The 14,795-nt window shown below is 44.6% G+C and overlaps 1 protein-coding gene across 4 annotated transcripts in view; it reads left to right on the top strand.

Moving 5' to 3' along the window:
- Positions 1-1,489: 1,489 nt before the first annotated feature.
- CSNK1A1 (casein kinase 1 alpha 1) overlaps positions 1,490-14,795 on the top strand; it is a 32,317-nt gene continuing 19,011 nt past the window's right edge. For 2 of the 4 annotated variants that reach the window (XM_021532115.3, XM_021532116.3), the window contains exons 1-3: positions 1,490-1,954; positions 2,797-2,903; positions 13,354-13,480. In XM_021532115.3, coding sequence (XP_021387790.1) covers positions 1,832-1,954; positions 2,797-2,903; positions 13,354-13,480 — 357 coding nt within the window. In that variant the 5' untranslated portion in view covers positions 1,490-1,831. The remainder of the gene's footprint in view (positions 1,955-2,796; positions 2,904-13,353; positions 13,481-14,795) is intronic. The other 2 variants (XM_021532117.3, XM_021532118.3) reach the window with 2 other exon arrangements.

Below are 14,795 nucleotides of genomic sequence, written 5' to 3' on the forward strand. Positions count from 1 at the left end.
GGCTCCTCACCTGCAGTGATCACCCAGGAGCTGCACTGCTGTGCAAGGCACAGGCCCCAGCGGAGGGCTGGGGGGCAGCTGAGGAGTGAGGAGGGTGATGGAGCAGGGTGTGAGGAGCTGAGGAGTGAGGAGGGTGATGGAGCATGGTGTGAGGGCTGAGGGGGAGCAGGGAAGGTGATGGAGTACAGTGTGAGGGCTGAGGAGTGACGAGGATGATGGAACACGGTGTGAGGATTTGAGGAGAAGGGAAGGGTGATGGATCAAGGTGTGAGGGCTGAGGAGTGAGGAAGGTGATGGAGCACAGTGTTTCAGGCTGAGGGTGAGCAGGGAATGTGATGGAGCACGGTGTGAGGAGCTGAGGAGAAGGGAAGGTGATGGAGCATGGTGTGAGTGGCTGAGGGTGAGCTATGGAGAAGGGAAGGGTGATGGAACATGGTGTGAGGGCTGAGAGGGAGCTGAGGAGTGAGGCAGGTGATGGGGCACAGTGTGAGGAGCTGAGGGGGAGCAGGGAATGTGATGGAGCACGGTGTGAGGGGCTGAGGAGCAAGGAAGGGTGATGGAACATGGTGTGCGGGCTGAGGGGGAGCTGAGGAGTGAGGAAGGTGATGGAGCACGGTGTGAGGAGCTGAGGAGAAGGGGAGGGTGATGGAGCACGGTGTGAGGGCTGAAGGTGAGCTGTGGAGAAGGGAAGGGTGATGGAGCACGGTGTGTGTGCACAGGAACAGCTCGGTCCCAGGATCCCCCGTGGACATGGGCTGGGAAAAGGAGGTTGTGGATTTCAGAGAATCACAGATTTGCTGGAGCTGGTCCAGGAACAGGGGCAGGGGGATGCATCCAGGTGGGTTTGGGAGGTCTGCAGAGTGAGGGACTCCAGAGCAGCCCTGGGCAGTGTTCCAGGGCTTGGCCACAGCCACAGCTGGCATGGATCTCCCAAACCATCCATTCCTGTGACCGATCCCCACTTTGGGACCCAGACCAAAGCACTGAGCGTCTCATCCACCCTTTCCAGAAACACCTCGACAGAACGAAGTTGCAGTGTTTATTTATCCACAAACCAGCCTGTTACTGTAAACACAGGCTGGGGCCTGGGCTTTGAGAAGAGCCTGGCAAAAGCACCACACGTGGGCTGGCATCTCCGTGGTGGCTGACCCATCTCCAGCCCCTGTCGCGGGCTATGTAGGCAGCGCGGCCACCGTGAGAAACCCCCGAACCGGCACCCCCCGAACAGCCACCCCCTGGCCGCTGCCGCCGCCTGCCCCTTTAAGAGCGAGTGAGGGCACGTCCGCCCTGCCCGCCTTCTTCCGCCCGGACTGACGGAGCGGCGCTGTACGCACGCGCACACCCGCAGAGCCCCCCAATCACCGCCCTCGGCTGGTGGGCGGGGCGCCGTTTGAGGACGGTGATTGGCGCATCTTGGCGAGGGGGCGTGGTCACGGCAGCAGCGCCCCGCCCCGCTCCCAGCGCGCCCCGCGCGGTGAAGAAGCGGCGGCCGCGCGCCGGGGGCATTTTGTGTCGGCGGCGGCGGCTCGGGCACAAGATGGCGGCGGCGGCCGAGTGAGCGGCCGGCGGCCGCCGCGACCCCGCGAGTTCCCCCCCCTCCCCCTTTCCCCTCCCTGCTCTCTCACAAGCACCTCGCGGGCCGCTTCTCCTGTTTTCTGGGGAGCGGAGCAGAGCCGCACAAGGGGGGGGACGTCCGCCCGAGGGCCCCGGCTGGAGCTGAGCGCGGGGATCGTCTCCCCCATCCCAGCCCCTTTCCCCTCCTCGAGGGCGGCCGTAGAGCTCTCGTTGTCCCAGCGAACCGGCCGGGAGGGCCTGAGAGCCGCCTCTCGCCATGGCGAGCAGCAGCGGCTCCAAGGCCGAGTTCATTGTCGGAGGCAAATACAAGCTGGTGCGGAAGATCGGCTCGGGCTCCTTCGGGGACATCTATCTGGCGATCAACATCACCAACGGGGAGGTAAGGGCCGCTCGCAGTCGCTCCTCGGGGGGAGCCGGGCACCAACCATCGCTTCTCCGAGCCCCACCTGCGGTGCCCTCCGGCTCCCCGGGGTGGGGTCTCCCTTCTCCCAAGGGTCTTCCTTTCCCCCTCTTTCCTCCCTACGAGGGGCTTCATTCTCCCTCTTTTCCCCGAGGATCTTCCTTTCCTCCTCTTCCCCCGCTACGAGTGGCTTCATCGTCCCCCTTTCCCCCGAGGGTCTTCATCCCTTCCCCCCGAGGCTCTTCCTCGGTGCCCTTTCCACAGCAAAGCCCTTCAATCTCCCTACCCAGCACTTGGGAGAGGAGAAGAGAGGCGAAAACCATTGTGGGAAAACATATTTAAATTATATTTGTGTTCTGTGAGCGGCTAAAGTCGTCGTTGCTCGCCCGCCATTCATCTCCTCTGCTTCAGCTGGGGAACACTTTGTATTCTCGTTTCGTCAACACTAATAGAAACAAAGAAGATCCCCCCTGTTTTTCCAGCTTTTCCTTTGGTTTTTTTTTTTTCTTTTCTTCCTCCCCCTCACGGCTCTGAGCTGTAAAGAAGAAACACCCACGTATGTTCTTCCTCACTTAAGTGCTTCTGAAGACTCCACATCTCTATCCCGAATGCACGACCCGGGATGGATATTTACGTACAAATCAGCGCGATGTGGATTTTAGCGGAAGACGCCACAAAACGCAGCACGTCGAGCTGGGAAATAAATAAATATATAGCCGAAAGCGTTGGCATCGGGGGTGTGTGTGGGGGATGTGGAAGTGCTGTGCCCCTTAAAGCTCGCTGGACGCTCTGCCCTGACTCCTTGTTCCCTCTCCCTGCAGGAAGTTGCTGTGAAGTTGGAGTCTCAGAAGGCTCGGCACCCCCAGCTGCTCTATGAAAGCAAACTCTACAAGATCCTGCAGGGAGGAGTTGGCATCCCACATATACGGTAGGAATCAGCCGTGTGTGCCAGTGCCGTTTCTGTCTGCTTGGCATGACTTTTTTTTGTCGTGCTTATTACTGTATATTGGCAGTTGTTTAATACTTTTGAGTGTGAGGCAGGGCACCGCCATGAAAATAAATTTGTCCATGCAGGACTGGGGGTGATAAAGGGGGAAATGCTCCATTTCAAGCTCTCCAACTCGCTGGGTTCCTCTGGCAGGCCTGCTGTCTGTATAGACAGCGAGACACCCAGCGAGAAATTCTTGTGGCTATTAAAACAAAGTGTGAGGAGGCTGTTTCTCCGAGAGGCAGAGAGTTGGGAGCCGGCCCTGGAAATGGCTGCTTTCTTTTGTTGCCTCTCTCTCTCTTTTTTTTTTTTTTTTTTTTTTTTTTTTTTTTTTTTTTTTCAACATGTCTTCCTGCTCCGCTCAGAAAATGGCGGCTGGACGTGATTAACCCTCCCCCTTCTCCTGGTGGGACAAGGGACGTGCTCGGGCTTGTGCCTTTTTTCCTTTCATAGCTATGAGCCGCCAGCCTTGAAACTGCGGAGAACCTGGAGCAGGAATGAAATGGCAGCGGCTCCTTTCTGCTGCCCGCAACAGATGCGTCACCAGCCTTTCGTACGGGATTAATCCCTCCCAGTTCCTCATTATGCGGCTCCTCACTTCGTCTTCCAACTGAAACTTTCGCCAGGGTTTCAGAATTTCTCGATCTGGAAGAAAATCGCTGCTGCAGGACTCGTGGAGGGGTTATTCCTCCTGGGATTATCGAGTTTTTACCCTGGGGTAATGCCCAACTCCGGAATCTGGGCATCAAAGAGTTATGTAAAACTTCAGTTTTCTTCAGGGAGACTTTCTCAAGTTGTTCCTTTTTTTTGAAACTTTGTTAATAATTGTTTGTAAAGTTAGTATTTTTTTTCCCTTGGCACAATGGCCTAAAGGATTTTTGTTCCTTGATCTGCACAAACTATTTCAGATTAGGTTCTGTATCAAACTGTGGATTCCATTTAATTTAACCCTTCCTAACTTTGTACAGGATAAACAGTGACATTTAGGGTCTGCTTTAAAGTTATCACGATGACATAGCCAAGATTCTGAATTAATTTGGCCAAAGCCTAGTACAAATCTGCATTTCTGAGGTTATTAGCTCCCTCCTCCTTCCCCCCAACCACAACTGGCTCTGATCCTGAATGTGAGCTGGAGGAGACAGTGTTGTCCTGGCCATCTGTCCTCATTCACTCCAGCCTTTTGCAGGGACACAATCAACATACCTGAATTAAGTACTTGCAGCTTCAGCAGAGTTGCTGGTGTGAAAACAGATGCAGTCTTTCTTTGAGAATACAGTTAACTTTTTTTCTCAAATGTGGCTGCCTTTATTTCACAACTGAAAGAATAGGAATTGCATTTTGGAAAGCTTTCACGGTATAGTTGCATGCTAAAACAGGGATAACTGGGAAAACAGCCAGAGCAAGCAGATATCAGGTGTTTCATCACAGAACTGGAAAAGCAGGCATTCTTGAACTACTTTTTTTGAAAAGTAAATGAGTGAGTGGTGTTATAATGAGGCCAAGTTGCAAATTTTTGGCTTTTCCACTGAGATACTGTTTCATTTCTTCTATTTGGTTAAAATGCCTTGGGAAATACTGGTGCCTTGCATACTGAGAAACTTGCCTCTGGCTTCAACTACAGCTTTCCTCTGTATTTGTTATTCTTGTACCCCCTAAAAATAATACAAGGTCCAAAAAAAATGAGAATGGATAAATGAGGCAACACTCAGCAAACTGATTCATAGACTCATTGTGCTAAAGGTGTGTAATTATTGAGTAATGTCAGTCAGTTCTTTCAGGTTCTCACAATGTTAATCTTCGTAGTATTTTTCTAGAAAAGTGAGTTTTTGGAAATACTGTGTTTCTTTTAAGAAGCAGCATTGCTTGTAAATCTATTTTACGTGCCAGATTCTCCTTGAGAGGTTTCTCTGGACTTCTGGTATTGGTTTGGTGATGCTTGAGAAAATCTAAATCAGCATTCTTAGGTTTATTTTCTTTAAAGAGGAAGCTGAGCAGGGGACCAGCACAATTCTTGTGACAAATATTAAAATATTCAGTGTTTAGTAGAGGTAGAATCCATGGTGCTTTGAATCCAAGTCAATACTTAGGTCACTTTGCATGTGTTGCTGATAATCCATGTGCCACCATTGTGTTATAATAATATGCTGTCACACTGGAATAAGCTGTTCTGGCTCAGTGTATTCACAAGGGTGAATCAACTTGAAGGAAAGTCAATGCATTTGGTAAAATTTCTGTAATGTGACACCTTTAAACAGCAGCAGCACAAGAATTTGATAGGAAATGAAGGAATCATGCCAAAATTTCCCCATTGCCATGCTTCATAAAACTCAGTCCACATCTTGGACACGTCAACACAAAAATTTGTGCCTCTCATTTGAGAGTGATGAACTTTTCCTCTGTTTTTCACCTACTTAAGTGATGCACTGGCCAAGATCAACTTCCTGGCATTGCATGACGTGACTTTGCCTCACTCAAGTGGTCTCTGCTGTGGTTCTGTGACTCAGAGCTGAGATAATAAATGAGGTCTGGATTGCTCATTCACTGGGGCTCCTGGTTCTAAAGCTGAATTCTGCAATGTAGAATTACAAGAACATGTGTCTAGATTGTCACTGAAGTTACCTAGAACCAAGGAATTCTTTTTACAGCCTTTAAGGTTAATTTGAGGGACTTTGTATCTCATTCCAAGAAACTAATGAGCAAAAAATCTCAGTTTTGGGGTTAACAGTGGGGTCAACAGTGAGCCTTCACCTGTGGAGGTTGAACAAGGGGCCTTGGTGCTTAATTCTGCTGTAATAAAACACGCTTGCAGAGAAAATAGCACAAAGATTGGCGTGAATGAATTGGAAATTTTATTCTCTGAATATTCTAAACGATTTTAAATCTTCAAATTTGCTGCTTATTGTTTCCTAAAAGAGCAGCAAAGTTTGTGAAATTAACCCTAAAGTTTACAAGAACTTCATTAATACTCCAAAAAAAAAAAAAACAAAAAAAAAAAAAAACCAAAAACTTAAGCTATGTTTTATTCTTGATGTTCAAATTTTGCTTGATGATTACTTTATTTTTTCCCAAAAGGCTCTTAAACCCAGTTTAACATGGTGACAGTCTGCTGTGCCTTTAGGACACTGTGGCCAGGCCCCAGCATTCTGCTGGGCTTATTCTCATTGTTCTCCCTCATCAGCTGCCCTTTGCTTTTTTTCCTCTCTTTTTCAGTGACAAAGCATTTTGAGCTGTAATCTCATTAACTGGGCACTGATCCTATTAGCTGGGACTATCCACCTTTATTCCCCAATTCCTGGTGCTGCCTTGGAGGAATGCAGCAGTGTGGGTTTGATTTTTGGGTGTTTGTCCACAGTGTAACTCTGGTAAATCTTTATCCACAAAAGCAATTATTCAAATTACCTGGGACAGCCACTCTTGATGTTTTTGCCATTTATGGTGCTCATCAGCTATTGGTTGTACCCTTGATGAAGATGAGTTATTTGTAAGTTAAAAACAAAAAATTACTTAGTGTTCTGTGAGTTTTTTCTGTGCAAAGTTCCCTTGCTAACTGAATAAATAATCTCCACATTTCTGAGTTTTTCAGTGCAGCACTTGCAAATATTTTGATGTTGAGAAATTCAGAGAGAAATTATCAATTGAATGGAGTTTTTTGGAGAAAAATTATTTTCAGTATTTATGCTTCTGGTTGATTACTGCCATGTTGCTGAATAATTATTGACAACAGAATGTGCCCTTCTACATCTTCATTAAATACTACCTATGATGGAAAGATGTCCAAGGTTGATAATCCAAGAATTATCAAAATTAAATTTGCCTTAAGCACTTGAAATGTTGGTTTTTAGCAGTGCTTCAAAAAGTGCAAACACACCTCTCAAACCACCTGCATTTTTAACTGTTTTCTCAGTAACTTCCTGCAGCATAAAACCCCTGACCAACCACCAAAAACACCCAAACCACCATGAGAAAACCAGAAAACCACTAAATAAACCCACAAGAAACCCCACTCCCCCTCCAGAAAAAAGGGTTCTATCAATAAGTCCTACTATGAATTAACTAAGTTATTAGCATATTGAAGGGTAGGATGATTTCATAGGTAACCAGAAGTCTCTGGTGCCTCTAAATCTAATGAAAGATAATATTTTAAATTGATACCTATGGTTCCTTTATTAAGAAAATAAATATATGTAAATAAAATTTATTGCCTGTTTTTTAGCAGTCTAAACTCTTGTCTTAGTTGGTCTTTGTGGATTTTTTCAAAGCATCCAAGAGAGATCAAAGTTAGAATTTTTTTCTCCTTGCCTTAACTCAATTTTTGGAGTTTGAGGTCAGTGTTACTCCTGTTTGAAACAAATGATCAGCAGAGATAATACTAGAATATTCTTTTTCTCAGTGATGTTTGCTGTCCCCACTGTGGATTAATGGTTCACCTTCTCACTGAACTGCAATTCCTGACTTTCCTGACTTCCTCCCAGGTGTTAATGGAGTTTATTGAACAGCTCAGCAGAACAGGGTGCTGCATGCTTGCAGCATCACACTGGGCAGATGAAGCCACCTCCTTGCTGAGGGATGAGTTGTGCTGGCATCCTTCGTGGATTGCTCTCAGAACTGTACAAAAAGTGATCCAGAATTTTATTTATAGAGTGGAGCCAATTCCATAGCGTAGGGTGTTCATGGCTGTTGCTTTATTTAGTACTTGGGTGGCCTAATTCATGCTCTCCATGGCAACTAACGTTAGGTGACATCTGCTAAATATTGCACTTCAGGATTTCAGTCATGCCATATTATGTGAAGTTCATTTATATTACTCCTAGCTGGTTAGCAGTTAAGTGCTTTTCCAGGTTCAGGGGAGATAAAGCAGAAATATAAAATATGTGTCAATTTAGAAATGAATCCCTGATGGATTACCTTTCTCTTATGTGTTGCTTCAGTGTCTGTAAGACTCAGTGCATTTTTACAGGCATAATTAACTTTCCAATTTGTCTACACTGTCATTTTTGTCAGGAGATGTCTGTGCTGGGAACATGGGAGCAGAAGGGTCTGAATCAGACAGATGCAACGTCACAACTTTATAGGCCAGCAGGGCAGTGCTCAGGATTGTGTTGTTGGACACAGAGCCAGAGTGCCTGAAGATAATGCTTGTACCCACAGGCAGTCAACTGCCAGTTCCTTTTTTCCCTGATTTTTGTTAAAAACATTTTCCTTTTCCCCATCCTCCTGTATCTATAATGACTAATTGCATAACTCCATAACTGCCTTCCTGAGCTGTTTGAGTAAATGGTTGCAGAGGCCACAACTTCCCATTTTCTGTGAAGTCTCTTCTGCCCTTGCTGGGATTTGGGTTTCCTTTCCTGAATTGGTGACAGAGCTTGCAGCAGTGATCCCAGTTCACAGGTTCTGTGTGTGGGACAGCTGCACCTTTCCTGTGAGGATAACTTGGGATTTTTCAGGGCTATCAGAGCTATGTAATTACAGGGAGGTCAGTGTTCTCTCTTTAGTGCCATCATCTGACTAATGCCCAGTTCAGAGACTTTTGTGTGAGTGACTTAGGGCTGGCAGGGTTGGAATACAGTTCCAGAGTGTTCACCACATCAGTGCCATTTGGATTTCTGTGGGATGTCTGAATCCTTTTTGTCCATGAGGCTTTCTAGACTTGCATATTCCCCCTCATGTGCCTGCTGACTTGTCAAACTTGCTAATTAGGTGATCTCAGGTAACTCTGTTAGCAAGTTTCTTTCAGCTTGCTTTTTCACCTTACATTTTTGTTCTAACAGCTTTTTAAAACACTTCAGTTCTTCTGACAATCTCCATTTCTGTCAAGAGAACTCTTTCACTTGTTGCTTAAAAACACAAGTGCTGAGAAACTTAATTACATAGGATTACACAGAGTAATCATAGGGTCACACACCATAATTTATGAAAGTGGCCAAAGTTTATTTAATGTCAAAGAAGTCAAAATCACCCTTTTTGTAATGGGGTATAAAAGTTTCTGGTAGTGTAAAGGTTTGAGTTTAAATATTCAGTGTTGGAAGAATTGTCCTTCCCTGCAGTGAGGCACCAGGTGTTTTTTTTGTCTGACCAAACACAGCCTCCTGTATCTCTGTTTGCAATTCCAGCTTGCCAGAGCCCCTGTGGGAATAGTCAGTGATGGAGCTGACAGAAGCCTTTAGTGAGGATGGCTTACCTGGCAAGGCAGGTGTTGATTGAGGAGAGCTTTTATTAAGTTGGAACAAAATGATCTTGTCATGGTTTGTCTGGTGGTGGGAACAGTTTTTTGTGACATTACGCTCATGTTCTGGTTTTCATATGAGCTGTAGGCAAAGTGAGGTGCCTTTATTGCCTCCATGTCTTCAGAATTCTGGGATTTGGGGTTTCTTTGGCAGTGGCTTACAGCTGTCATTTACTAATTTAGTAATTTCTTCAATCTTGATCTGAATTCATTTATTTGGTTTGTTGTTTGTTTTTTTTTTTTTATCGTGAATCTCCTGAATCCTTTTCATTCTTTCTCACACATTTTGGGTACTTGTGCTGGGCTTGTTACCTCGTAATTATTATAATTGCCAGTGTAGTGAATAAAACTGTTGGGTTTTGATTGGGATTGTGTGAGTGACACAGTAGTGTGAAACTGAGCTGGAATTTGTGTGATTCTGTTAGCCCTTCACCCCCTTTCTCTGCTAGTTTGCCTAGTTCTGTTTGACCCTTTCAAAGGAAGATGTGAAAAAATACTATTAATAACCAAATGAAATGTTTTCTTAGGTAAAACAAATAAAAAATGCAAACAAAACAACCCAAGCTATTAAAAAACACTTCCTCATACATTTCTTTTGTCCTTGACGTTATTTACAAAATACACAGTTGCTGAAATAGCAATCATTGATTTTTTTGAAAGATGCAGCTCTGAAAAGGCAAAAGGATTTTAAGTTTGGGTAGAGCTGACTACAGTGTTGTACTAGATATGCATCAAGAGTTCACTTCCTTGTCTCAAGGTTAGTGAGGAGAACTTAAAATCCCACCCCATGTTCGTTCAAGTAAACATCCACTCTGCATGTGACCTGACATCATACCTGCTTTATTGTGTATTATTTAGAAACTAACCTCTCAAACTGCTGTTTGGTGTGACTTAGATGTTCCCACAGAGCTCAAATGCTGAAATCCAAGATGTTAGAAAATTTCAGCTTTGTGTTTATGCTGGGATTGTAGACGAGGCTCTCACATGATTTGGAAACTTGGGACGTGACCACTCTTGGTCTTTCACGCAGACAAGTCACTGAAGTCAAATTCAGATTGCTGTGCTCAGCCTTTGACCATGCTCTGATAGAAAGCTTCATAAAAGAGGTTTACTGTATTCTGACTAATTGAATACTTTGATTATGTAGCTTCAAGCAGACGAGGGAAGGGAGAGTGATGAAGCATTTTCCTGCATGGGAGCTTGGGCACACCTTGAAGCTCAAGTAGGTTTGTGACATCTGTATCAGATGTGACACTGCCTGTTCAAGGGTACACTCAACTATTCCTCCTGATTCTGTTCTGTTAATGTTTTATGTAAGGATTAAAGCACAGTAGGAATCAATTAGAGAAAGATCAGGGGAAATTTTTCTAGTAAGGAAGCTTCTCTTCTTGAAATAATACATTATATGTAATTAAATCGAGTAAATTACCCACGGAAAATGGCTCTCAAATAATTCAATCTCTTGCTCCCAATTTTCACTGCAAAACTCCCTTACTTGTGTTGCTTCCTCAACTTTATGATGAGGGAAAGGATTTCAAGTGTGCTGATGGAAGTCCCTGGATCTCTCAGGCATGTGGGCACACTTGTATTCTGAGATGCCAGTGCCACCTAATAGTTGCCCAGGGCTTTGTATGAATCATTTCTTATTAGTAGATAATTCAAAGTTTCCCTGCTGATGCAGTATAAGAACTTGCGAAGATCTCCTTTTGGGACACCAGCTTTTATATATCCTAATATCCAAATTTTCTTAAGAAAAGTCAAGACTTGTAATGTTCTTTCATTCAGAGCTGCCAACAGTAGCAGCTCCTACACCTTGAGTGGACATGATGTTGCTTTACTTCTTAATCCCATTTTCCCTGGAAGTGTTCCAAGGAAAATGAAAACTTAACTTGGAGTGTTAGCAAGGTAAATAAAACACTGATACCTTGGAAGAAGTTCCAGTTGCCAGAAGTGAAATGAATGGGTGTCACAGTCTTCAGTGAGGAATTACAGGAAGGTAAATGTGAAAATGAAATATTAAGGGGTTCTGACTTATTTCTTTTTCTTGGAGAATTGAATGCGCTTTCCACCAGAGCAGAATGGTCAGGAGAGGAGGATTTTCTTGTTCATACTTAGAATTAGGCCAAACAGAGGTTGTGCAATCATCCTGCATTACTGCACTTACTCAGCAGACAGATCCCTGTGGAGGAACAAAAAGGTTTTTAAAAGGCACCTTCCAGGGTGGGATTCCTTTGCATCAGCTCCACCTTGTCTGTGAGGCTGGGACTCAATTTTCTTCAGCTCCACTGAAGGCTGGTCTTTGATTTCTTTCCCTTCACTGCATCTCTTGGGCATTGAACCATTGCTGTGCTGAACAATTACACTCAGCATCTCAATTAGAATTCCATCCCTTGAAGAAAATAGTACTTTATCTAGGTCTTGATTTACTCCTTAAAATTCTTCATTTCAGCCCATTACTCACTAATTTTTTTTTTTTCTCAACGAACCTGTATTTCATAGGACAGCATATCTAGGCAGATCATTTGCTCCCATTTTCATTACTTTAGGTGACCATAATGTTTAATTTTCACCTGTGACCCCTGGAGTTGTTTACAGAGCTGTTCTGTTGACATTTCATTTGAATGATTCCTTTCAAAATACATATTTTCTGCATCCCAGTTTGATGCGGGGAATCTATAAAGGTCTTGGCTGATGTGTAAAACAGGGAGTGTGAGCCACAGCTCATTTATGATTTTAATCAGATTTATAACAATGCAGAAATGAAGGGCATGTTTTCTCCTAGGATCCAGACAGTGGGAAGGTACAGGCCTGTAGTTCCTGAAACAAAGCCAAATATAGAATCTTTTCTGTCTGGCTTTGTAAACATTTTATTGTACTATCCCAGCTAAGCTAAGCTTGGAATCCTGTGAGTACCTAGGAATTTGTTGACTTTATCAGTGGTAACTGTTTTCTAGACAACCATGCATTGGTGTACTGAAGTCATTGCCTAAAGTGGAAATACAGTGTCTGTACAGATATTTAAGCCCCAACTGCTGCTTTAGCTGAATCTTGAGTTATTTTTTTTTCCATCTGCATGCTCTTCTTATGAGGCGCATCCATGGGGGTACCTTGTCCATGCCACTGTTGTTGGGAAATTGAGGGAAATTCTCCCTGGACTACTGGCTGAAGGTCCTTGATGTAAGAACCAGGAGCTTAGAAAAGGCAAAATTGCAGCCTTCTGATCAAACAGGTGTCATGTCAGCTTCAAAAGAGCTTTTCTCACACAGCTGTCACTTAACTGTAGTTATCTGGGTGTGCAGAAGGACTGGAGAGGAGAATATTCCAGCCCTGTCTTTGAAGGGTGGAGATTCACAGCTGAGATGTGCAGGAGTCCAGGACTCCAGCTCTGCTCAGGAGCTTAGGTGGGGAGATACCACCCTCAGCTGCAGATGCAATAAAGCAGGGCTATGATGGAAATCTTAAACATGGATTGGAAAGGAAAATATCCATAGAAGGACTTCTGCTTGTCCTCACAGCATTGTTAGACTTTATTTTTGTCCAAAATGTATTAGGCACTTAAAGGTTACTATCACAATATAGCTGCAATTAATGTTTTGTTGTGTTTCTACTTTAGCTTTCTCTATGATATTAAAATCCTGATAAAGAGCCTTTGTCTTTGACTTAATTGGAAATAGAATTTGATTGCTTTTTTTAAATTGAGAAATAAATGAAAAAAATATGTGAGTGAACTGCTTTGGTCTGGTGCAGAGAAGTCAGATCTGAAAACAAAGCCTAAGGCGTGTCAAGATGATTTTGTGATGTGAAATGATGCAGGAGCAATGAAAGTAAGGTGTCTTACAGAGGAATTTCAGTCCAGGTGCTGTACACACCCCTCAGGATAAGGGCACTGCTGCTTTGATTGCATTTTCATTCTGATGTTTGGTATTTTGGTTGTTGAAGTGGAGTAGTGGTTTCTCTTCAGGGAGAACGGCCAACTTGTGAGTTCTGGTTTGTGCTCAGACTTTTGTTTCCAGGAAAAACAAGATATTGCCAGCATTAATTTCTCATTAGCTTTCAAGATGGAACATTAGTAAGCAACATGCCCTTGCAGCTGAGAGCACTGAGGGTACTCTGGACTGCATCAGGATTCCTGCCAATAATGCTGGATCATTTCCTTTCTTGCAGGTGGTATGGTCAAGAAAAGGACTACAATGTTCTAGTCATGGATCTTCTGGGGCCCAGCCTGGAAGACCTCTTCAACTTCTGTTCTCGCAGGTTTACGATGAAAACAGTACTTATGCTAGCAGACCAGGTATGTGCACACCTCAGCTTCAGAGCCCTGAGGGATTCCTGCAGAGTGCCTTAAATAATTAATGCAGTGTTTTATACACTAAGTGAGCATTTGACCTAAATGAGGACAAAGTAATGGTGGTTTCTGTGTGCTCTGCCCTACAAAATGCACCGAGCGGAAGGGCACTGCAGCTGCCAGCTCCTTTGTGCTGCTGCTTTAAGGGCAACTTCATTAAAATATTCAGACTAATTTGGGTGGATTCACTGCCAGTATCAGCACAGGGGCTGTGGTGGGGGGGCTGAAACACTCTCCAGTTGTGGGTGATCTAAGTCAGTGGGACCTGTGGTGACAACATGCAAGTCTGTCCCTGTGCTCTCACACCCTCCTGTAGCCTCAAGTGATGCCTCAGGTTTTAGTTTTATATTTTTCAGATTCTCTGCTGCTTTAGTGTGTAGTTCTGAGCTTCATATCAGGGGATGGTGAGCTCTCTTCACAGGGCAAGGAGACAAAACAATTCCTTCCCAGCTGGGGACCAAGGACAAATGATGCAAGGCATCACTAGGACCAGACAGTGAGCTAATAATAATTAACTGCCTTGCTTGTTTAGTCCTCACAGACACTTCTTAAAGCTGTTAGTGGAGATGAGATGCCACTCTACCTCCAACATAATCAAGGCCTCTAAAACTCTTAAGTCTTTTTTTATAGCAGTTGATGTTTTTCCAACTTGGTAGTGAGAATACAGCATTTGAAATGAGCAGCCATATTTATTTCTTACTGCTTAATAAATGGCTTGATTGTGCTGCTTTCAGCCCCTTGAAAAGCATTGAGGGTTTTTCAAGTTGAATTTTTCAATGGTAGTTGAAATTTCATCTAATATTACATAATAGATATCAGTACCAAGTTGTCACTTGGCCAGATGCTCGTAGAATCCCAGGCTCTTGGCCAAGGAAGCTGAAAGCATTTGTCTGGAGACAAGGTCAGCTGTCCCTGTTCTCAGCTGCCCTGAGAGGGTGATGTGCTTGCCTTAGAGAGCCATTTGCCTGCTCACTTAGAGTCTGGGTGTGACAGCACCTCCAGGGAGTCCACCAGGGGCTTGTGCAGTATTCCTTAGGATGATAAACATTAATTTTCTGTCATCTGGGAAACAGGCAGAAATGGAGGATAGCAGTGCTCAGGTTGGCTTTTAGGGCACAGCCCAGCTGTCAGGGATGTGATGTAACAACTCAAGCCTGCAAGAGGAGGGTTTGAGGAGCTGCAGAGCTGTGCCACATCACCACGGGCCGTGATCTCACCCACAGGAAATGGGCTGGTCCTGTGTTAGGACACAGATGTGCCA

This window comes from Lonchura striata, chromosome 15 (assembly GCF_046129695.1).
Source record: "Lonchura striata isolate bLonStr1 chromosome 15, bLonStr1.mat, whole genome shotgun sequence".
In the NCBI taxonomy this organism is placed as follows: Eukaryota; Metazoa; Chordata; class Aves; order Passeriformes; family Estrildidae; genus Lonchura; species Lonchura striata.